The 23,757-nt window shown below is 43.8% G+C and overlaps 1 protein-coding gene across 1 annotated transcript; it reads left to right on the plus strand.

The window, feature by feature from the left end:
- The first annotated feature begins 161 nt into the window (after nucleotides 1–161).
- On the plus strand, nucleotides 162–23,692 carry LOC117675878 (sialic acid-binding Ig-like lectin 5). Its single transcript, XM_034434927.3, has 11 exons — nucleotides 162–337; nucleotides 3,804–3,940; nucleotides 6,084–6,503; nucleotides 8,510–8,563; nucleotides 10,822–11,076; nucleotides 13,530–13,595; nucleotides 13,708–13,959; nucleotides 15,301–15,633; nucleotides 17,486–17,573; nucleotides 19,177–19,297; nucleotides 22,749–23,692. The coding sequence occupies exons 2-11, from the start codon at nucleotides 3,841–3,843 to the stop codon at nucleotides 22,950–22,952; spliced, it is 1,893 nt and encodes a 630-aa protein (XP_034290818.2). The 5' UTR covers nucleotides 162–337; nucleotides 3,804–3,840; the 3' UTR covers nucleotides 22,953–23,692.
- The last annotated feature ends 65 nt before the right edge of the window (nucleotides 23,693–23,757 follow it).

Here is a 23,757-nt window from a genome sequence, read left to right on the forward strand (position 1 = left end):
CAAACAGACAAACAAACAAACCAGCATAAAAGAGGCAAGTGGAATTCTGTTCCACCTTTTTGCTCCCAAATGACCTCTGAAGGCATGTTGTAACTGGAGAAAATATCATACCCCTCCCTTGCACACGTAATTTTCACATACTTCTGCTTTTTCTACACACCACTATCTCTTAATTTCAGAAAACGTCTCCCTACAGTTCAGCTCTACGGTCTTTGTCTCACAGAAGAATCAGAACGCACCGGTCGTGGTGGGAAGAGAAAGTAGATTATTTAGCCATAATATAACGGAGAAAAAGATCTCACCGGAGAAGGGACGAAATCTGGAGCGAGAAACCAAGGTATAGTCTTGTGGCGAATTTAAGTAACTTTTCTGAGGGAACGTCATGGTGTATTATTTTCATTTGAATGCTGATCCTCTGGATAACTCCTGACTCAAATTAATTCAGAACATAAATCCCGACACTCGTGTTAGATCAAAAATTGGGTTTGTGTGTGCATGTGTGCACACATATGGAAGCTTTTGAGTATTGTTGTCTCCTGGTGACTGCTTGCGCTAGTCCCTGTAGTTTTCTTGACAAGATTTTTTAGAAGTGGTTTGTCCTTTCCTTTTTCCCAGAACGAAGAGAAAGTCACTTGCCTTTTTGGTTAAGACAGGTCTAGAACTGACAGTTTCTGGCCTGATGCCTTAAACCACTACACCAAACTGTCTCTCAAAACTGGGTTTTAGATGCTTTCTTTCGTAAACCAGAACTAAATTTGGATGTTAACTCCACTTTGAACTAGAAGTCAGGATTGCTGAATCACAGGGTCATGCATAAAAAGAACATGGCTGTGGCAATTGTCTTCTCATTCCTCTAATGTTTTCCTTCACCATGCAAGGAGTCTTTGATTCTTCTACATTGTTCTAAGGATGCTTTCCATGTCCCCGTCCCCCCCAAATGAGTTATTTTTCTGGTGTTTACTGTTGCAAGGCTAAAGAGCATGCAAATGTTGCTGCATTCTATTATCTGTGTCTTTACTCCGGATGTTTTCTGTCTTATTTTGGCTTCCTAATCTGAAAATGGTCCATGGAGAAATTCCTTTGTTAACTTCTTCCTTGGGGACTGAACCAAAGTGCCAGGAAGCTGAAGTCTAGCTACAAAATGGAACAACATTCACACAAGTCTCTCTCATCTTGTAATTGCGATAAGGGCACAAGAAATCCATGGGAAGAATTTCTTCTTCCTTTAGGACATGTCAAAGTTAGTTCTCCTACATTAAGAGGAAAGCAGCCAACCATCAACACAATCCATTGCTAACATGAAGGACAGAGAGTAACTAGCCTTACACCCAAAAGGGAATCTGTCCAAGCTACTACTACGTAGCTCAAGCTGGAGAAAGAGACACAGAAATATGATTACTATACCCCCACTAGATATACCGGTAAGATTTGCTTTTGATACCCAGCCATTCTAGAATTCTTTCTTAATGGCTTCCTAGTTTTTCTATAATTACTTATCGGAAGTTCATAGATTCTGTTCTTCTCTAACAACTTTTGGGAATTCTCTGACGCACAGTAGATCGTCATGAAGCTTCAGATCCTACATCTCTGTCTTAGATTTAGCGAGAAGGTCAAGAGACATCAGATCTGAAGTTCTTGAAGGCTGCCTGGCCTTCAAAGAAAGATTCTTTCAGAGTTTCCTTACCAGGAGGCTATCGGAAGAGGATAGGATGAAGTTATGGAAATCACAGCAATTGGATTGTTTTCCTTTTTTAATAATCAACATTTCCCAGGTTCTTAATCTATTCCTCATGGCTACTGTAGGAACAAGTAAGTTCTCCTAACTTACTACACAGGAAAATCAGCTACTAAGAATGTGAATCTCAGATACAGATACAGATTAACAGAGTTGGAAGGGACCTTATACATCATCTAATCCAACCCCCTACCCAAGCAGGAGACCCTACACCATTTTTGACAGATGGTAGTCCAATCTCTTCTCGAAAGCTTCCAGTGATGAAGCTTCGACAACTTCCGAAGGCAACTTCTGTTCCATGGGTTGATTGTTCTCACTGTCAGAAAATTTCTCCTTGTTTCCAGGTTGAATCTCTCCTTGACCAGTTTCCATCCATTATTCCTTATCTGGCCTTCGGGTCCTTGGAAAATAGCTTGACCCCTTCCTCTCTGTGGCAGCCTTTCAAATATTGGAACACTGCTATCATGTCCTTGATGTACGACCACAAATTGAGCCCAAAATATCTGTTGTTAAGCGTGACAGTTACTAAGTGAGCTTTGGCCCATTTTATGATTTTTCTTGCCACAGTTGTGAAGTGAATAACTGCAGTTGTTCAGTTAGTAACACGGTTGTTAAGTGAAGTGTACCATCTCACGTTCCCTGGGAAAAAGACTGTGCAATGACAAACAGGATACTCACATACCTTCCAACCACCCCACACATCGATATCAGTGGAAGATGGTGCACCTTACCTAGTAGACGTTCACCCAAACGTACTCCTTTGAGCAAACACAGAACATCGAAAACATGGAAAAGTAGTTCTTTCATCAAATTGGAAGAGATCGTTGAAAAAACAGCCGGAGATAGTTTCAGTGCAGCACTATATAACTAATTTAGAAAATAACTTGAGAGTTTGTTTTGTTGAAGCAAACCAACTGACTCAAGCCAATTTTATGCTTCCTCTTTGGGGGAATTGTTTTGAAGAATGTAAGAAACTGGCTAAGAGGAAGTGGGAAACCAAACTGAAAGTGCACTGTCTATTTTACTTTTCCTCAGAATTTTTTTCCCCCCTGACCCTAAAAACTAACATTTCAAAGTAATTAATAGTAATTTCGGTTCCCATGAGATACTTTCCCCTTTCCTAACTGACTAAATTACAGTAAGATCTTTTCTTAAGTTGGAAAAAAAAAGAGAAAAGAACATATCACTTCTTCTCTAGACCAGAGACTTGTATCCAGGCATGCCAAAAATATCATGCGGAACAAGCTTGGATGTTGTCAAAAGACAAAAATGTCGGAATTATGACAAATAATCACGATCAAGGTTAATAATTGTAACTCTTGGGATTGCTCAGATGGGAATCAAACAGAGAGTCACTCTTTAACTCAGAGGTGTCAAAGTCGAGGCCCGGGGACCCGATCCGGCCTGTGGGGTGCTTAGATCTGGTCCATGGGGCCACCCTAGAAACAGCAAAGGACTGGCCCACAGTGCTTCTGCCAGAAAAAATGGAGCTCGGGAGGGCCGTGTGCATCCCTCCCAGGCTCCGTTTTCAGCCGCAATGGCCTCCTGTTGCCCTCTGCCAGTGAAAACGGAACTCATGTGTGAATGTATGTGTGTGTGTGAGAGAGAGCTCTGTTTTCACTGGCAGAGGGCAGCAGGAGGCTGTCGCGGCTGAAAACAGAGCTCGGGAGTCCGTTTTCGCTGACAGAACGCTCAGGCACCTGATATGAGTAACATCAAACTGGCCTCGACCACCCTGGCCTCCCCCCCTGCCCCCCCCAAGCTCAAACACAAGCCTGATGTGGCCCTCAATAAAATCGAGTTTGACCCTCACCCCCCCACCCCCCGCCTTAACTCATCCAATCTTACTGCCAAAATATTTCAGGGGAATCCTGTTAACTTTGCATGGCTAATCCATTCTGGTAAGGAGATGGTCTTGCTTAAGATAATTGAAACAAGTTCTACCTTCCACCCCAACACGTTGGATCCACTTATGCTTCAAAGGGATCTCTGTGACAGGTTGCAAACATTTTTTTTTTTTTGCTTCTTGTAAGTACACCAGCTCACACTGCTTCTCTTCCTGCTACAGAGCTCCTTCTTCCAAAGAAATATCAAGATAAAACAAGATGCCAGAAAATGAGAGCACTGATCAGATAAGGCTTCTTCCTTGTAAGAGAAATAAACTGTTTCTTTCTTTGGCAGCAATCTTGGCCATTCTCTGCAAAGGTAAGTGCAATGTAGTAAAAGAAGAAAAAAAAATATGGAATTAAATATTATTGTCCAGTTGACATTGGGAGGGATAGGGTTCAACATATCTTTTTTTAAATTTATTTATTTGATTTATATGCCACCCTTCTCCGGAGACTCAGGGCGGCTTACAGTGCATTAAGCAATAGCCTTCATACTTTTGTATATTTATACAAAATCAGCTTATTGCCCCCACAAACTGGGTCCTCAATTTACCTACCTTAGAAAGGATGAAAGACTGAGTCAACCTTGAGCCTGGCGAGATTCGATCTTACTTTAATTGCAGACAGCTGGTGTTAAATTACAGTGCTTCTGTCTGTTGAGCTATCCAGGCTCCTGGCGGACAGAAGGTTGTTCTACTCTGATTTCAGTTTCCTTTGGAGCAGTGGTCTCCACTGTTGCACTGGAGAGTTGTGATGTTTCTATGAAATTTGGTTTATTTACAAATGCCTAAGTTGATCAGGAGCAACTTGTTTGTTTTGAGAAGCTAAGAACGATCAGCTTTGGTTAGGACTCGGATGAGATACCTCCAGAGAATACTAGGGCTATAAGGTAGAATGAGAAACTAGCAATACTGTAGACAGAACCTCAACTGTGTAACCAAGGCATAGATATAGAACAGGGGTGTCAAACTCGATTTCATTGAGGGCCGCATCAGGGTTGTGTTTGACCTTGGGATGGGGGGTGGATGTGTGTGTGGCCAGCTCGACATCACTTGTGTCGAGACGCCTGTGGTGGCCTGAGCGCTCTGCCAGTGAAAACAAGCACCCAAGCTCCGTTTTCAGCTGCGACGGCCTCCTGCAACCCTCTGCCAGCGAAAAATGGACTCCTGAGCTTCGTTTTCGGCTGCAACAGCCTCCTGCAACCCTCTGCCAGCGAAAAACGAGCTCCTGAGCTCCGTTTTCAGCTGCAATGGCCTCCTGCAACCCTCTGCCAGTGAAAAACGAGCTCCTGAGCTCCGTTTTCAGCTGCGACGGCCTCCTGCAACCCTCTGCCAGCGAAAAATGGGCTCCTGAGCTTCGTTTTCGGCTGCGACGGCCTCCTGCAACCCTCTGCCAGTGAAAAACAGGCTCCTGAGCTTCGTTTTCGGCTGCAACAGCCTCCTGCAACCCTCTGCCAGTGAAAAATGGAGATTGGGTAGCCCCGCAGGCCAGATCTAAGCACCCCATGGGCTGGATGCATTTGACACCCCTGATATAGAACATTGTATTGGTTATTCCCAGACAGGGAGATCAGAAGATGGTTTATAAATAAAGGTAGTGAGAGATCCAGAAAATTCTTAGATAAGTTTCCAACAACTGGAGGTTGGTTACATTTTGGCTGCAGTCTTTACACATCTCTTGATTCACTCTGTCCTTTCCAACTGAGATGGTTTAACCATTTGGCAAAATTCACTTTTTATGAGTGAATTATAAGTTATGAGTTATAAGTGTCCAATTATGATTTTTTTCCTTGCATTTTCTTAAACCACAGAGAATCATTTCATTGTAGAGTTACATCTATTATTTATACTGCAATGGTGGCGCAGTGGTTAGAATGCAGTGTTGCAGACTGACCCTGGCCCACAATCAGGAGTTCGATTCTAACTGGCTGAAGTTTGACTCAGCCTTCCATCTTTTCCGAGGTTGGTAAAATGAGGACCCAGATAGTTGTGGGCAATATGCGGACTCTGTAAACCGCTTAGAAAAGGCTGTAAAGCTCTGTGAAATGGTATATAAGTCTAAGAGCTATTGCTATTATTGTCTTGGATACTTTGGCTGTATTGGACATAACACGGCAAACCCTAAACCTGGATTAATAATAGAGAATTGCTGCCTTTTTGTTACATACCATTTCCAAACACCAAAACTACACCGTGGCTTCTCAACAGTTGTTGTTGTTCACCAATATAGCCAGATAATGCCACAATATAGAGAACCCTAAACTGCTGAACAACATCTTTTCTTTCAATCTCTTGTTATGGTGGAGAGGGTGTGCAGATGGTCTCATCTTTTGGACGAGTTGACAATTTGTTGTGTTCTCCGTTTTATGAGCTGGTCCTGCAAGAAACCTTAGGGGATTTTCCAGTGTTTTCATTTAGGTTTTGTCTGTAACCAATTTTGTTTTGTTTTTCTTGGATCAGGAATCAGAACTCAAAAAGCGTGGAGGTATAGTATCACCGTGGACTCTTCTTTCTCCGTACAGCGTGGTCTCGCTCTTCATATTCCATGCCGGTTCACTTATAACCAGGGAGACCTGTCGAGAAATGAAAAGATATTTGCTTATTGGTTTAAGTATCCGCCATATTCTTCCCCCTGTTATTTGCATTATGAAGTCTGCAAGCCTGTAGTTACCAACTACCAATATCAGACAGTCCAACATTCAGCCAAGGATCGCTTCTATTTATTAGGAGTTCCAGATCAAGGAGATTGCTCACTTGTCATCACGGATGCTCGCATAGAAGACGAAGGGCGATACTACTTGAGAATTGAGGGAAGCAGACAATTAAAATATTCTTTTCTCCCAGAAATGGAGCATACTTTACCTTATGTTCATGTGATAGGTAAGTAGTTTTCTGTTGTTGGATGAGTTATTCGTTTTGCTGTTTTGGTCTCTTTTATATTGTGAAGAGATCAGAAAAGGAGAACAGCTATTCGGAGGTATCTATGTGTTGGGTGAAAAAACCAAGGTAGCCTCTGTGACTATGTGACTGAAGCCTCATCTTGTTTTAAAGTGCAATTACATATTATCAAAAAGATGAGCCTTCGGTCACCTCCGGTGCCCGCCATTTTGCCTTTTTTTTTTTGGACTTTCTTTCTTCCCCTCCTCCACTCTTTTGGAGGCCTGCAACTACAACGATGAGCAAACAACTGCTCCCTCTCCTTCCATCTTCCAATATTGACCAGGAGTGAAATGCTCCCAGTTCGGACCGGATCACCTGATCCGGTAGCAATGGTGGCGGGTGGTTCGGAGAACCAGTAGCAAAAATCCCTGCCCTCCTCCATGCTCAGCTGAGTCGCATGATCATCAGAGGCTTTTTTTAAAAAAAAACTTTTAAAAGCATTTTTTCTACAACCTCTTCCAACGAAAAAATGCTTTTAAAAGTTTTTTTTTAAAAAAAGCCTCTGATGATCGCGCGGCTCAGCTGGGATCATCAGAGGCTTTTCAAAGCATTTTTTTCTGCAACCTCTTGGCCGAAGGTGGTAAAAAAGGTGGTAAAAAAAATGCTTTGAAAAGTCTCTGACGATCCCAGCTGAGTTGCCTGATTGTCAGAGGCTTTTCAAAGCATTAGAAAAAATGCTTTGAAAAGTTTTTTTAAAAAAGTTGGCCACACCCACCCAGTCACATTACCCCACCACCACCAAGCCACGCCCACAGAACCAGTAGTAACAAATTTTACATTACACCCCGGATGTTGATTCAGCAGAGGAAATAAATTAGGTTATATTCTGCCAACATTAAGAACCGAATCACAATCTGTTGTTGTGGTCTCTTCTCATGCTTTTAAAGCAGAGGTCTCTAATCCTGGCAAATTTAAAATCTGTGGACTTCAACTCCCAGAATTCCCCAGCCAGCTGGCTGGGGAATTCTGGGAGTTGAAATCCACAGGTCTTAAAGTTGCCAGGGTTGGAGACTTGTGCTTTAAAAAGAGAGATATGTTACCTGGTGCCTTTCAGATATTCTGGGTTACAGCCCAGTGGTGGGTTGCTACTGGTTCTCCCCGGTTCTTGCGAACCGGTAGTGGAAATTTTGAGTAGTTTGGAGAACTGGTAAATACAACCTCTGCCTGACCCCGCTCCCAATCTATTTGCTGTTTCCCGAGTCCCAGCTGATCGGCTAGAAGGAAAAATTCAGGGCTCACTTGACAAAGAAGAGAAAAAAAAAAACAAGGCACCTTAGCTTTAAATTGAGAAGCCAAGAAGCCTCCCAACCGAACGGCTAGAACCGATCTGCTCCTTGTAAATCGCTCGGTGGTGGTAGATTGGCAATTGAGGCCAAGCTGCCTGAAAGCAGTTTCCGATGCTCTCTGTGGTGGCAGAGCGGCAAAAACTGTTGAAACTCTTGCCGCGGCACTTCAAAGGACCGCCCTACAGCTGATCAGCGGTAAAAGGCAGTGTGCTCCAAAAACAAATGGGTAGACCAGTACGTCTCTGCAAGCAGTTAAAAGCCTGGTAGTCCAGTACCTCTGCTAAATCCTAAAGAATTGTTGTCATATGACCATCAAGCCATGCCCACAAAATAAGCCACGCCCACAGAACTGGTAGTAAAAATTTTTAGAACCCATCCCTGGTCAGAACCTGCTGGATTTCACCCCTGATGGGGAGATAACTAAGGGGGAAGGTGGGGAAAAGGGAAGAGTTAACCAGATGCTTCGGGCATGAAAAATCAGATTCGGCTTTGCTACGTTGTAACAGCTTGGCTTTAGTAAAATGTACTTTCACTACGGATGGAGTCGAGGGTCTTTCTTTTCTAAGTGGCCAAGTTGCGACAGCTGACCCTGTCTTCTATGAGCTTGCTGACCCTATATACCGTCTTGGAACATTCACTTTTCCTTTTCTTGTGTTTCAGAACCACCCCAGAAAGTCACTATCACAGTGAACATTGGAGGCGCAGGATACTCCGGTGAGATTTCAAACCATGGAAGTTTTTGCAGAGCCCTTCAGGCACAGTACAGAGGGCTGATTCTCTGCTCTGTTCCCAAATGTTCTTGCAAGCTCCAAACCTTCTCCCCTTTTATCTGATCCTTCCATAAGCAGCATCTCTTCCCCCCATTTTACAAGGTCGAGGTCATTTGCATTACCGTATTTTTTGGAGTATAAGATGCACCTTTCCCCCCCTAAAAGGGGGTGAAAATTTAGGTGTCTTATACACCGAATGTAGCCCCACCCACCCACTGGCCCCCACCCTTTGGCCTCTGCCTCCCAGCAGTTTACCTCCTTGCAGCAATCAGCAAGAAAAAACAGCTCCTTTCAGCTTCAGCACAGCCTAATTAGCACAAATTGATTGGATCGGCCTCCTGACTCTCAGCTGTTTTGCGCAAGCCTCTACTGCTTGCTGCAAGGAAGAAAATTGCTGGGGCAGATTTTTTTCCCCTTGTGCTAATCAAGCTATGTGAAAATGAAAATGAAAGTAAAGCAGGCTGTTTGCTGTTTGCTGCAAGGAGGCAAAATTGCTCAGAGGCAGAGGCAGAGGGAGATTTCTTTTTCTTCTTTTCCTCACCAAAAAAGGTAGGTGCATCTTATAGTCCGAAAAATATGGTATATATTTCATGAATGAAACCAAACAACCAAATATTCAATTATCTTGGTTTTCTGAAATTATCCATTATTCCATTATTCCTTGTCTGGCCTTCACCTGTTTTGGAAAACAGCTTGACCCCCTCCTCTCTGTGGCAGCTCCTCAAATTTTGGAAGACAGCTATCATATCTCCTCTGGTCCTTCTCTTCACTAGACTAGCCATGCCCAGTTCCTAGAACCCTTCTTCATATGTTTTAGTCTCCAGTCCCCTAATCATCCTGGTTGCTCTCTTCTGCACTTTTTCTAGAGTCTCAACATCTTTTTTATAGTGTGGCGACCAAAACTGGATGCAGTACTCTAGGTGTGGTCTTACTAGGGCTTTATAGAGTGGTATTAGTACCTCACTTGATCTTGATTGTATCCCTCTGTTAATGCAATTTAGGATTGCATTAGTTTTTTTAGCTGCCGTTGCACACTGCTGGCTCATATTTAGCTAGTTGTCCACTAAGACTTCAAGATCCCTCTCACAGTTACTGCCATTAAGCCTGGTTTCCCCCAGTTTATATGTGTGCTTTTGGTTTTTCTTACCTAAGTGTAGGTAAGAGTACTAGGCCTAAGATGCAATCTTGTAGCATCCCAACTGCTTATTTCTCTCCATGTAGACTTAGACCCATTAAGGACTACTTGTTGAGTATGATTTGTCATCCAGTTGAGAATCCATCTGGTGGTGAAGCTATCTATCCCACTTTTTTCTAGCTTATGAAGAAGTAGGTTGTGGTCTACTTTGTCGAATGCCTTGCTTAAGTCTAAGTATATTATGTCCACAGTATTTCGCTGGTCTACTAATTTAGTCACTATGCTGAAGAATGAAATAAGATTGGTTTGGCATGATCTGTTTTTAACAAACCCGTGCTGACTGCTAGTTATTACTTTACTCATTTCTAGGTGTTGGCAGATCTGTTTTTTTATGATCTTTTCCACTATCTTCCTGAGTATTGATGTTAGGCTGATCGGTCTGTAGTTTCCTGGGTCTGTTTTTTTTTCCTTTTTTGAAGATGGGAACCACATCAGCTCTTTTCCAGTCCTCTAGTAGTTCCCCACTATTCCAGGATTTTTGAAAGATGTGGTCCAATGGTTCTGAGATGACATCTGCCAGTTCCTTTAGAACCCTGGGATGTAATCCATCAGGTCCTGGTGATTTGTATTCATCAAGATCAGACAGGTGTTCTCTTACTATTTTGTTTGCTTATTTTAACTTTTATTTCCATAACATACAGTTATGTTTCTGGTAGGTTGGGCTATAGTTTCTTTTTGCGTGAAGACCGATGCAAAGAATGAGTTAAGCAGCTCTGCTTTCTCTCTGCTGTCTGTTACTTCCTTGCCATCTTCTCTCTTTAGTGGACTGACTGTTTCCTTGATTTTTTTCTTGTTATTTATATGTTGGAAGAAACTTTTTTTTTTTTGTTATCTTTGACTTTTGTTGCAAGTCTACATTCATTCTGAGCCTTTGCTTTCTTGACTTCATCTTTGCAGATTCTGGCGGTCTGCTGATATCCTGCCTTACTTATGTGACCCTCTTTCCATTTTTTGTACTTGTCCTTTTTGTCTTTCATTCCCTGACTGATGCTCCTAAATGCTTGCAGGCTCAGGAAAGGAAAGGAAAGAGGAACTCAACCCTGTGATAGCCAAGGAAGGAAACACTGTCAACCTGATGTGTGCTGCTGATGGTAGACCAGCGCCCAACCTATCCTGGATGAAGGACAACCAGAAAATTGGTGAACCCACGCCTTACCTTCAGCTGCGTGAAATTGGACCAGAGGATGCTGGAAAATACCAGTGCCTGGCAAATCATCAGAACAGATCAACCATCAAGAAGATGGTTGAACTGATTGTCCAGTGTAAGATTTACTACTTGTTGGGTTATGCAGCTGAAAACACTCATCCACTTTAGCTTGACTTACAGTCATCCAGCAAACATTCCCATTTCATGTGGTGCAGCAGCACATGGTCAATACATCCTTACCCAGGTGAATCTTCCGCTAATGGAGGTCTCCACAAATGTGTGTGGATGTGAATGCCTACTGCTCATCTAGGTCGGGGTGTCGAACTCGATTTCATTGAGGGTCACATCAGGGTTGTGTTTGACCTTGGGTGTGTGTGGCCAGGGAGGCATGGCCAGCTCAATGTCACTTGTGTCGGGGGCACCTGTGATGGTCTGAGTGCTCTACCAGTGAAAACAGGCTCCTGAGCTCCATTTCCAGGTGTGATGGCCTCCTGCAACCCTTTGCCAGCGAAAATGGAGCTCCATTTTCTCTGGCAGAGGCACTGCGGCAGGGATGGGTTCTAAATTTTTTTACTACCGGTTCTGTTGGCATGGCTTATTTTGTGGGTGTGGCTTGGGGGGGGTTAATGTGACTGGGTGAGCGTGGCCAACTTTTTTTTTTTTTTTTTTACTTTTAAAAGCATTTTTTTTCTACAACCTTAAGAGGTTGCAGAAAAAAATTCTTTTAGAAGCCTCTGACGATCAGGCAACTCAGCTGGGATCGCCAGAGCATAAAAGCATTTTTTCGGCTGAAGAGGTTGTAGAAAAAACGCTTTTAAAGGTAAAAAAAAATAGGGCCACCTTTGATGGGAAGGTAGCAGTGTTCCATGCGCCTTTGGCGTTTAGTCCTGCTGGCCACATGACCACGGAGATGTCTTCAGACAGCGCTGGCTCTTTGGCTTTGAAACGGAGATGAACACCTCCCCCTAGAGTCGGGAACGACTAGCACATATGTGTGAGGGGAACCTTTACTTTTACCTTTAATAAGGAATTCTAAGAAAGTTGCCATAAGCATCAGTGCTCAAACTACATTTTTCCTTTCTTAAAAACATTTCAGTTGCATCTCCCTTTTATCACAAAAGAACAGGCTACACACTTTTGAGGGGATGCAATGATTGTATAAACTGTGGAAAGGAATATGGGCGTGGTGTCTTATTTCCTAAAATAAAAGTTGAGCAAGGAAAGCTGGACCTGTTTGCACAATACATTTTTCTGCTCTGCTGCCTTCAAACCCTTTTCTTTCAGTTTTTGGTCCGCTTTACTTTGGAGAGATATCTATATACCAATCTATTCTCTTCTATTTTGAAGGCTGGGGATGATGGAAATTATAACTCAAAGTATTGGGGGAAGATACAAGATTAGAAAAGGCTGCCTCAGGGGAAAATGAAGATTATTTCCCCCCTCCCCCCACAAAGCAGATAAGAATTTCTTCCTCAGTAAAAAATTGTATTGAAATGCTGTAGGTTGTACAGCTGCATCTGTAGAATTGCTGTAAGAACACAAAATCTGATAATCGGCTTGTTTCCTCTATGAGTTGCCACTTTTTTACTTCTAAAAAAAAAAAAAAAGAAATCTAGATTCTCAGAATGCCAAAAGGAAGTTTAAATTAGAAATTATTCTACTTCATTCTCTTTCCTCACTTCCCTCCTGCAAACAACGAGGCAAATAACAATATGAAAGGAATACATGATGTCCCATTCAGGAAATGTTTACAATGAAGGATGCAGGAAATATAGTCAGTAACTCAGAAATGGGTATTTTGTTGTCGGGGTGCTGGGCTGATGGAATGGGACAACTGGCCACGGCCACATTGTCGTGGCCACTTCACTGCCACCCCCCATCCCAGCTGACCCAGTGCGATCCTGCCACCTTGGTGAAGTGTCTGCAACAAGGTCGCCATGACCAATTGTTGGCCATGGCCAATTGTCCTAGACCAGGGGTTGGCAACCTTAAACACTCAAAGAACCACAAAGGTCCTAACCGGAAGCCCCTGTTCAATTCTGGAGCCGACTGGAAGTCCAGTTCCCGCATCATAGAGTATCCTCCTAGCATGGCGTCCTTTTTCCTCTGCTGACTGGAAGTTGGTTCCCCCACCATAGAGTCTCCTCCTAGCGCGGCATCCTTTTTCCTCTACCTGTCCTAACCGAAATCCTTATCAAATGTGGAGCCAACTAGCAACAGGGAGCCGCAGCAGAGGGATGAAAGAGCCACATGCGGCTCCAGAGCCACAGGTTGCTGACCCCTGTCCTAGACCCCTGTGCAGAAAAGTACAGAATTCACACAGTTTGAATCCTTTATTTCGAACTTCCGACTCCTCATTCTGGAGTTCTTTAGAAAAGCCATGAAAATTCAGCTCTTCACCTTTTGGTAAGAGAAAGTGAGACCCCTCATTTCATCACACATGTCATCTACTGACTATAAACTCCGAAGCAATCTTTAAGAGGCTCTGTCTTGCAGGCCAGAGGTCTTACCCTCCACAAAAGCTTTTCTCTCATGAAGTTTGATATGGTTGTTTTTTTTCCCCCCCAGATCGCCCAAGGATGCTGGTTTTCAACACCACCCAAACTCACAGAAGAGGCTCCATACTCACTCAAGGTACATTAGGGTGCAACTACGAGCAGGATTCCTCACTTTTCTGAAGGATGCCACCTGCTGGCTTGACCAAGGCTCTTTCATGGAAATGATGGATGCTTTTCTCTGGTTTCAGGTTGCTCCAAGGAGCTGTCCAGTGTGTCTAACTGGACAGCCGAAGTAGGTGACTCATTGGAGCTGCTCTGCAAAGCAGATAGCAATCCTCCAGCCACAACAAGTTGGGCGAAAAGGGATGGTCGCTTGCAGAAGCCTCCAGATAACCAATTGAGACTGACCAATCTGACAGTTGAAGATGAGGGTGTCTATGTGTGCAAAGCTAAACATGAGCTTGGCGATGTTGAGGGAACCTTCCGGCTCTATGTGACATGTGAGTGAACCATAATCCTCTAGAAGGCACTTCCTTCTAGAGCAGTGATGGTGAACCTTTTTGGCACCGAGTGTCTTCAGGTTTCCAGCAAGCGCATGTGTGCTGGTGGCAAACTGGTCTTCGTGCACGCTGGAGCATTAAAAACCCAAAGATCAGTTGGCTGGCATATGCATGACTGGTTTTGGGCCATTTTTCAGGCTGTTTTCAGGCTGTTTTCTGGTGCTTCGGTGCCCACGAAGACCAGCTGGCCAACACGCGTGCCCACAGAGATGCGTGCCAGAAACCAGAAGAGCAGCTGGCGACGGTGCGCATGCCCACAGAAAGGGCTCTGCGTGCCACCTCTGGCACACGTACCATAGATTCACCATCACAGTTCCAGAAGGAAGATATTAAAGCTGTAGATTGCTTGAGCTATAGGATATTTCTTATCCTTGGCAGAAAACCAGTCTAGATTCAGTTGAGCTGAAGAGAGAGAGAATTGAAGAGAGATTCCTTGCTACCACAAGCCAAGTAGGACATTCCTAACGAGGGAGGCGAGATGAGGGTTGAAGGCCTATTATAGAACACTGAGACTCTTATCAGTGATACTTTTGTCACCATGACAGTCCATTTTTCCTACGTTTGGAAAAAAATGTGTCACCGTTTTCCTTTTCATGCCGAGATGCCAAAGTCTTGCAAATCTGCTACAAAGTCTTTGCTGAGGTCTGCCAGCAGTCTGTGGAGCTGCTGAGTCGGACAGTGAGGAGGCTGGGGAGGACAATGGGCCAGTCCTGGAGTCAGGGGAAGGCCCGGACGAGGGCTCTGCATCAGAGGCAGAGATGGGGCCAGGGCCACCTGGGAGCGATGCATGGACTCCGGAGCCTCCAGAGGCGGATAGCAGAGAGGCAGAGGAACAGGAGGAGCCTGTTCCTAGTGCACGCATGCGAAAGAGCTGCCAGAAGGCAAGAGCAGCTAAAGCAAAAAGGACGACTCAGGAGTAAGGCCAGGAGATGATTGGCCTCTCCCAGAAGGCTTAAAAGAGCAGCAACGGCTCTTGGGATCTTTGTAGGAAAGCAACGTTGCTACATTTGTTTCTTGTCAGCATCTCTTGCTTCTGAACTTTTGCCAAGAAAAGCCTTTGGCAGGGTGCCAAAGAAGACAAAGGTTGGTGATAAGGCCGAAGGACTGTTTACGAAGAATTTGTGTTGGACTTAATTTGGACTAAGCTGAGAATGAAGTAATTCTCAGCTGTTCTAATAAAATATGTTTGTTTAAGACTGATTGTGTCTGGTAATAACTACTTGGGCCTAAGTCACAACAGTCTTAAGGTTTGAATGACATGGCTCTTTTGCTCTTTTCCAGATGCCCCAAAGCTCAGCGGAAACCCCCAGAAAAATACAACGTGTTATTATCATGACAATGGTTTCCTGTGTACTTGTACCTTGCACGCTAAGCCACTTCCCCAGATCGAGTGGGAGGTAGATGGGGAGAGGATAACCGAGGAGAGCAGGAGAAGAGGAAACTGGACAGTCGAAGTTTCAGTCAAGATGAATGAGGTCACCAGTACCTTAAACTGGACTGGCAGCCTGGATAGAGCTCATAATATTATCTGCATGGGGAGCAATTCTTATGGAATCCAAAGCATGCAATTCCTGTTGAATGCCAAGAGAGACTCAACTTCAGAATCTTCCATAGGTAAGGAACTCCATCAGGTGCGTGTAAGGATATGTGGGAATTACCTTGAAAAGTAGAAGGAAAATCCACAGCCCAGACCAGGGATCAGACACCTGCGGCTCTTTCACCCCTCTGCTGCAGCTCCCTGTCACTCAAAAGAGGCGTCACAACTGCCAATGTGCGACACCTGCCGGCATGTGATTTATTGAGCTTTTCAACTCCTGGTAGGCCAACCATGGATAAATCCAAGAAAGGAAAAGTTTCAGAAGAAAACAGAATGTTTAATTCAACTACATATGCTAGTTTTGTGGCTGCTCAAGAAATAGTCAGGCACGGGAAGGATTTTGTGGCTCCCAAATGGCTCTTTGAGTGGTTAAGGTTGCAGACCCCTGGCCTTGATAATAAGAGCTCTGGTGGTGCAGTGGTTAAATTGCAGGATAACTCTGCCAGTAGCCTGGAGTTTGATCCTGATAGGCTCGAGGTTGACTGAGCCTTCCATCCTTCTGAGGTTGGTAAAACGAGGACCCAGATTGTTGGGGACAATGCTGATATTATAAATTGCTCAGAGAGTGCTATAAAACACTATGGAGAGGTATATAACTCTAAATGCTATTGTTATTGCTAAACAATGGTCTGATAAATGAAATATGACTCCTAAGGAAGGGCAAAGAGGATAAAAAAATCTCAGAAAAGACTCTTCCTGGTTTTTGGGAGAGTAAATGTAAGGAGGAGAGAGGTCGTTTCAAGCTTGCAAGATTCAGTTACTGGTAGCCCTTGATTTACAACTAACAATTGGGACCAGAATTTCCATTGCTATGCATAAGTGGGTCACGCCCAATTTTATGACCAGCCTTTTTTTTTTTTTTTTGCAACAGTTGTTAAGCAAATCCCTGCAGTTGTTAAGTGAATCACACAGTCGTTAAGCAAAACTGGCTCCCCCCCCTCATTGATTTTGCTTGTCAGAAGCCAACTGGGAAGATCGCATACGGCGATCACATGATATTGAGGTGTTGCAGTTGTCCTAAAATACATCCCAGTTGCCAAGTGCCAAGATTTTGATTCTGTGATCGTGGGGAAACCATGATGGTTGTTAAGTGTGAGGATCACTTCTAAGTCACTTTCTTCAGTGCCCACGTCACTTGGAAAGGTCCCCTAATGGATGGTTGTAAAACAAGGACTATCTATAATGATTCCTATCTGTTTCCTTCAAGGCAGGGGTGGGCTGCTGGGGGTTCGCAGGGGTTCAGAAGAACCTCTAGCTAAGATTCTGTGCAGTTTGGAGAACCCCCAAATCCCACTTCTGGCTGGCCCCGCCCACCCCGCCCCTCCCAGGAGTCCCCATGTGGCCCGTTTTGGATGCAGGTAAGTGCAGGGTGTGCATAGAGGCTCAGGGAGGGTGAAAAACAGGCCTACCGGAAGTTTGGGAAGGCCAGAAATGGATCCATTTCCAGCCTTCCTGAACTTCCGGTAGGCCCATTTTTGGCCTCCAGAGGGCCTCTGAAGCCTGGGGAGGCAGTTTTCACCCTCCCGGAGGCTCAAGGAAAGCCTCTGGAGCCCAGGGAGGGCAAAAGTGCCCCCCTGCCATGGTGCAGGAGGCCGACTAGGCCATGCCCACCATGGCCACATCTACCCAGCAACCAGGCAGAGAACCCCTTGCTAAAATTTTTGAAGCCCATCCCTGCTTCAAGGTCATCTCTCTGATTCTCCACAGTCTTGGGAACAGAGCCTTCCTCTGTCTCCAAGCTGTGCGGTCTTAGGAACTAGACTTCCTAATGTCCTAAAATTTCTTACCAAATGATTACCAGAAGAACCAGACTTCCTAATTCCCCAGGGTTGATTTTCCACAAAGGTCTTGGTTTATTTATTGTTGCAGGAAAATCTAATAAGGCTTTGTTCATTGCTGGGCTCTGTGGAATTTTTCTGGGAGCTGGAATCTTCATGTTGTGCTTATTCCTGATCAGGTGAGTTTCTCTCCACATCATGCTTGCTTGATTACTATCACTAAGCTACTCCCGAGTAGGGTATCTATAATAGTGCTGAAAACTTTCTGCTTGACTCCAGATGTTCAGCCTAAACTACCCATCTGTCATTGTTACATTTGGGAAGAGCCAAAGTATGATCTATCCCTCTATGGTGACACTATCTGAATCTTTAGTATTTATAAAGTGTGTACAAAGACATAAGACCCCAACCCAATATTATTACGATTTCAAATAAATGGAGTGTTGCATTGTTGTGGGAAGGAAATGCATCATTAATAAGAGAAAGGGACGGAAAAATGATGGATGTAAACCGATTACGGAATTGACACAAGCAAAAAGGTAGGGATTAAGAGATCAGCGTTAGGAGGAAAAAATGGAGAAGCTGATGGCTTCTTACCCGTGGTGAAATGTAAAATTTGTTACTACTGGTTCTGTGGGCGTGGCTTGGTGGGGGTAATATGGTGGGGGGTAATATGACTGAGTGGGTGTGGCCAACTTTTTTTTTTTTAACTTTTAAAACCATTTTTTCTACAACCTCTTCGGCTGAAGAGATTGTAAAAAAAAAAATGCTTTTAAAGCCTCTGACGATCCCAGCTGACTTGCCTGATCGGCAGAGGCTTTTTTCCCTTTTAAAAGGAAGGCTGAAGAGGTTGTAGAAAAAATGCTTTTAAAAGCCTCTGATGATCCCAACTGAGCTGCGCGATCATCAGAGGCAATTGTTTTGCTTTTAAAAGCATTTTTTTTTTGGCCAAAGAGGTTGTAGAAAAAATGCTTTTAAAAATAAAAAAAAGCCTTTGATGATTGCGCGGCTCAGCTGGGCATGGGGGGGGGGGCAGGGATTTTTGCTACCGGTTCTCCGAACCACCCGCCTCCATCGCTACTGGATCGGGTGATCCGGTCCAAACCGGGAGCATTTCACCCCTGCTTCTTACTCTGGAATAACTGTTGCTGTAGCAATGGATTACTCTCAGATGTGGTCTGCATATGGTTTACACCGGTTCAAGTGAACCGGTTGTTACATTTTTTACTGGTTCAGAGAACTGGCTAATCCCCCCTCTGGCTGGCCTCGCCCCACCCCACCCCACCCCGCCCCTCCCAGAAGACCCCCTGCATGCCCTGTTTTGGATTCCAGGATAGTGCAGGAGGCCATCCAAGCCCAAAATAGGGTGTAGGGGGGCACGCAATGCCCCCATGCCCCATTTTGGGCCTGGAACTCTAGTAATAGAGGTTGGGCTAGATCGGGGTCCTTAAACTCTTTAGTTCATCAACCCCTTGATGAAGTTTCTAATTGCTCATAAGCCCCCAAGCATTTATTATTGTATTATTATTATTATTATTATTATTATTATTATTATTATTATTATGTAATAAATATACAAAAATATAGCAATAACTTCTTGGATAATCCTATAGTACTATTAGTTAAGGAGTGTTGATTATCCCTTGGAAACTCCCATCAGCCTTTGGGATTAATGTCAATCACTTTGGGGAACCCTGAATTAAATTATTTCCTAGGTCCCATCCATTTTATGACTCCATGGATCTATAATAACCTAATGTTGTCCTACTGAATTCCTGCCAGGGTTTTTAAGCAGAAGAAAGCAATTCTCGAAGCTAGCCATGTTGAAGGAATCTCTTCTGGAAGAGAATCTCAGGAGAAACCCAAGAATTCCAGCCATATCTACAGCAACGTTTTTCCGATGGTAGGCTTCATATGTAGCTTTGCTATTCTCTGTCTCTTCATCTGGAGAAGGAAAGGAAGGAAGGAAGGAAGGAAGGAAGGAAGGAAGGAAGGAAGGAAGGAAGGAAGGAAGGCAAGGCAAGGCAAGGAAAGGCAAGGCAAGGCAAGGCAAGGCAAGGAAAGGAAAGGAAGGAGGAAGAATAGAATAGAATAGAATAGAATAGAATAGAATAGAATAGAATAGAATAGAATACAATACAATACAATACAATACAATACAATACAATACAATACAATACAATAGGTTGGCCAAGTGTGATAGACACACAAGGAATTTGTCTCTGGTGCATAAGCTCTCAGTGCACATGCAATACAACAAAGTAATAATAATCATAAAAATGATACCAATAAGAGAAGGTAGTGGAACAGTTGAGAAGGATAAAAGTAAAACAGCCATACTACATGGGTAAAAATACTTAGACATAAGACAGTACTGTGGGAATTAGATGTTCAGCAGAGTGATGGCACTAGGGAAAAAAATACTCTCCCTGTGTTTAATTGTTTTGGCACGCAATGCCCTGTAGCATCATCCCGAGGGAAGGAATTTATGTCCAGGATGTGAAGGGTCTGTAGATATTTTCTCAGCCTTCTTTCTGACCTGTGCAGTTCACAGATCCTCATCTTAGTCAGTTGGAGTCAGCAAACCACCGGAAAGCATTTGCCCTCGCGCAGTGCCATGCGCTTCCATCGGCCGTCCTGTACAGCAAGTATAAAAGGATACCATTCATGGAAAGACTCTGTCCCTGTGGCTCAGGAGAGGTGGAGACTGTGGGTCACATGCTCCTTAGATGTTCCTTTTATACGGAGATTAGGAAAAAACATATTCTGCCAATAACTGCTAGGTATCCCGGGTATTCCGACATTACCTATCTTCAGTGCAGGGGTGGGTTCTACTTACTGCCACTACCGGTTCGCAGTGACCGCATGTGCATTCTGCGCACGCACAGATTGTCCATGATGACATCCAGCCGGGTAGGCAGAGCCTCCCACCGACGTTACTACCGGTTCGCAAGAACCGGACCGAACCGGAGCAACCAACCACTGCTTCAGTGGCTGCTTAAGGACGAACAGCCCATAACTACAGCTCAGATGGCTAGATTTTGCGCCGCAGCACTGGGGATTTGAAGCAAACACACGTCTTCTCCACCATACTGATGTTACATAACAATTGTGGTAAACCCTTTGCACTGTTTAGTCATTTCCCTTTTAGCGTTGAACCGACAACAGGCCACACAGTTTAGGGATTGCAACTATTGTATAGTCAGATCGTGAATAATTGACACTGGATTTTATTATAGATTTTAGTTGTTATTTATTATTTTATACTAGAAGTTTTAAGTGTATAGATACTGAGTGCTTTTATTTGTTCTGGTCTCTGGTCTAAGAGTGTAATAATTTTGTTGTTGTTGTTGTTGTTGTTGTTGTTGTTGTTGTTGTTGTTGTTGTTGCAAAAGGTCCTCAATGGAAGGCAGGATGCTTGAAATGAAACCTTAGCGATGGATTTCATCACTATTTGTTCTGACCTAGGCTTCCTTAGAAAGTATACAGCACAATCTTAGTCCCGGCAAACCTCTTTAATTCATATGGCTGTGAATTACTGTCATTCCCAGTCCGAAAGGCTTCTCAAACAGTCTTTCAGGGGAGTGTTTAGAAACACCCACCTTATCTCCCTTGGAATGCTGCCAGAGAACTAATTGCCACACGCAGGGCAAGGCCAAACTTGGCACAGAGTCAAACAGAGCTTTTCCAAAGCTTTTACCGACCAGATGAACTAATTGCTTCCTGCAAAAGCTCATGTCCCGTTCGCTTCTCTTTTATGTCTTATGGGAGGGGCCAATCATCTCCAAGCCTTACTCCCAAGTCGACCCTGTTTTCTTAATTGTTCCTGTCCTCTGGCAGCTCTGCGCATGCGCACACTGGGAACAGGCTACCGCTGTTCTTCTGCCTCGCTGATGTCAGACTCCTGAGACTACGGAGGCAGCAAAGAACTACCAGTGGGCCTTGGCCCCCTCTCTGCCTCCAACTCAGAGCCCTTGTCTGAGCCTTCCCCAGACTCCAGAATTGGCTCATGTTCCTCCTCAATCTCCTCACTGTCCGGATCTGCTGCCAGCTCTGCTGGCCTCTGGCGGGCCACAACACTATCTTCTGGCACTCTATTCCAAATTACGGATCCATTTTTAGGAGTGCAAAATGATTGTTCAAGGAATCTGGTCAAAATCAAACCTAACAAAAATACATTTCCTTTCTGTAGCTGGTTTTTCTTTTCTGTTCATAGAAAACCAGTTCTTGCTGTCCTAAAAGATCCTAAGTAAGGGAATTTCAAAAGCTAACAAAACATTGTTGTTGTAATCCTTTCATCAAAAGCCAGTGTGGCATGTTTTTTTTTTGGGTCAAGCTGTAATCCTTCCTTAAATGTAGCTGGCCAGAAGAGTTCATTATGTTTATGGCATTTGTAAGGAACCTTTATATTGGCCAAAAAAACCATCCAAACAACCTTTGTGTAAAGATACATTAAAAAGACAATGTATTGAAAAGGGAACCCAAATAACTAAATCCGCAAGCTTATGTCCATTAGTCTTTCCTGAAATCACATAGATTCCTGGTATTTTAAAAAATGTAAAAAAAAAAAATTAGTAAATTCCTTCAGGTTTGGAATGAGCTAATTAAAAGAAAAAGAAATATATTTCTTTTTTAAAAAATTGACTTCTTTTCAGTTCTAACTTCTTTGGGGCATGTTGTTTATGCCCCTGAGACCCCAAATGTTGCCCATGGCCTAAATTAACCCAGTTTTGAGGAAACTGAGGCACTGACACTTTTGTGTGCCTTATGTCAATGAGTCAAGTGCATCTATTATTATTTTTTCACTGTCATCTTAAATATGCCGCCATCAAGCACTCTCAGGAAGGGAGAATAAGAATACAGATAATCCTCCGTTTACAGCTATTTGTTTAGCGACTGTTTGAAGTTACAGAATTGCTGAACGAATGATGGTTACAATTGGTCCTCTGAATGATGGCTTGTCCCAGCACCCCTGTGATCACGTGAATAGAATCCTGGGTGCTTGGCAGAAATTCACTTACCTTGCCTACTGGTTCACAAATTTGAGCACGCGTGCACATGTACACATGTGCACAGCCTTCTGCGCATGTGCAGTGCTCGCGCATTATGTCTGGGCAGGTGGGCAGAGCCTCCCGCCGGTTTGCCTGATCCGGAGAGAACCGGCTGAATCCCACCACTGGAACAGCCTAAATCTCCTGATTTCCTGGGCACTTGACCTAAGCTACTAAGCAAATTTCTCTCCCATTTCTTTGTTGTTTGTGTCCAACAATCAGTTAGAAAATAAGGTGAGAACAAGGGGGGGGAAAGGTTTTTTTTTTTATCCTCTTTTCCAAAACATCGTTCCTTTCTTTCAGGGTCCAAGGTTGTCCCCAGCCGATAAGCCAAAACCTGCTGGAGAAAGGAAGGCTAAAGTACCCCAGGTGTCTACCGTTCCAGCCCCAAGGAGATCAGAACCACCTGAATTGCAGTATGCAGCCTTAAATTTCAAGCCGAAAAGTAAAGGTGTTCCAGACTTAAGTGACGACAATGTGGAATATTCACCGATCCAAAGAAAATAAAGTCCTTGGAAGTGAGTGTGTTCGCTTTTGAAGAAACGGGAGAGAAAGAGGATTGACAGTTTTTCGAACTTCAGTGCTGACTCCTGAAGATACCAGGGAAAGTCAAGAAATAAATCATCAAACAAATCAGGCTCACATTATCTATTTCACACCCATTATAAGAAGACCTGAGACTAAGACGCTGAGCTTATCGATCTAAAGGTCGGCAGTTCAGCGGTTCGAGTCCCTAGTGCTGCGTAACGGGGTGAGCTCCCGTGACTTGTCCCAGCTTCTGCCAACCTAGCAGTTCGAACGCACATAAAAAATGCAAGTAGAAAAATAGGGACCACCTTTGGTGGGAAGGTAACAGCATTCCATGCACCTTTGGCGTTTAGTCATGCCAGCCACATGACCACGGAGATGTTTACCTTTACCTATAAGAAGACCCAGCTCTCTGAAAAAGGCTGTAATGCTGGGAAAGGAGGAAGGAAAGAGAAGAGGATAACCAGCAGCAAGGGGGACGGATTCGGTTATAAGTGGCAATGGGGCTACCTAAGGACCAAGTTAGGGACAGATCATCCTGGAGAAAATTTACCTGTGTGATTGCTAAGAATTGACACTGACTTGATGATACATAATTAATCAATCATTCCTAAGAAACACCACATGTAATGAGGATAAGGCTACTAGATCAAAACTGTAATAATTCATCTACGCATACATACATACATATTGTACATATATAAATACTACTACTAAAACATTTGTGTCTCTTTGTCTCTATATTTCCATCGGGTGAAATGGTGCATGGTTTTGGAACCATGGT

The sequence above is a fragment of the Pantherophis guttatus genome, chromosome 10 (genome assembly GCF_059756535.1).
Source record: "Pantherophis guttatus breed Tessera chromosome 10, ASM5975653v1, whole genome shotgun sequence".
NCBI lineage: Eukaryota > Metazoa > Chordata > Lepidosauria > Squamata > Colubridae > Pantherophis > Pantherophis guttatus.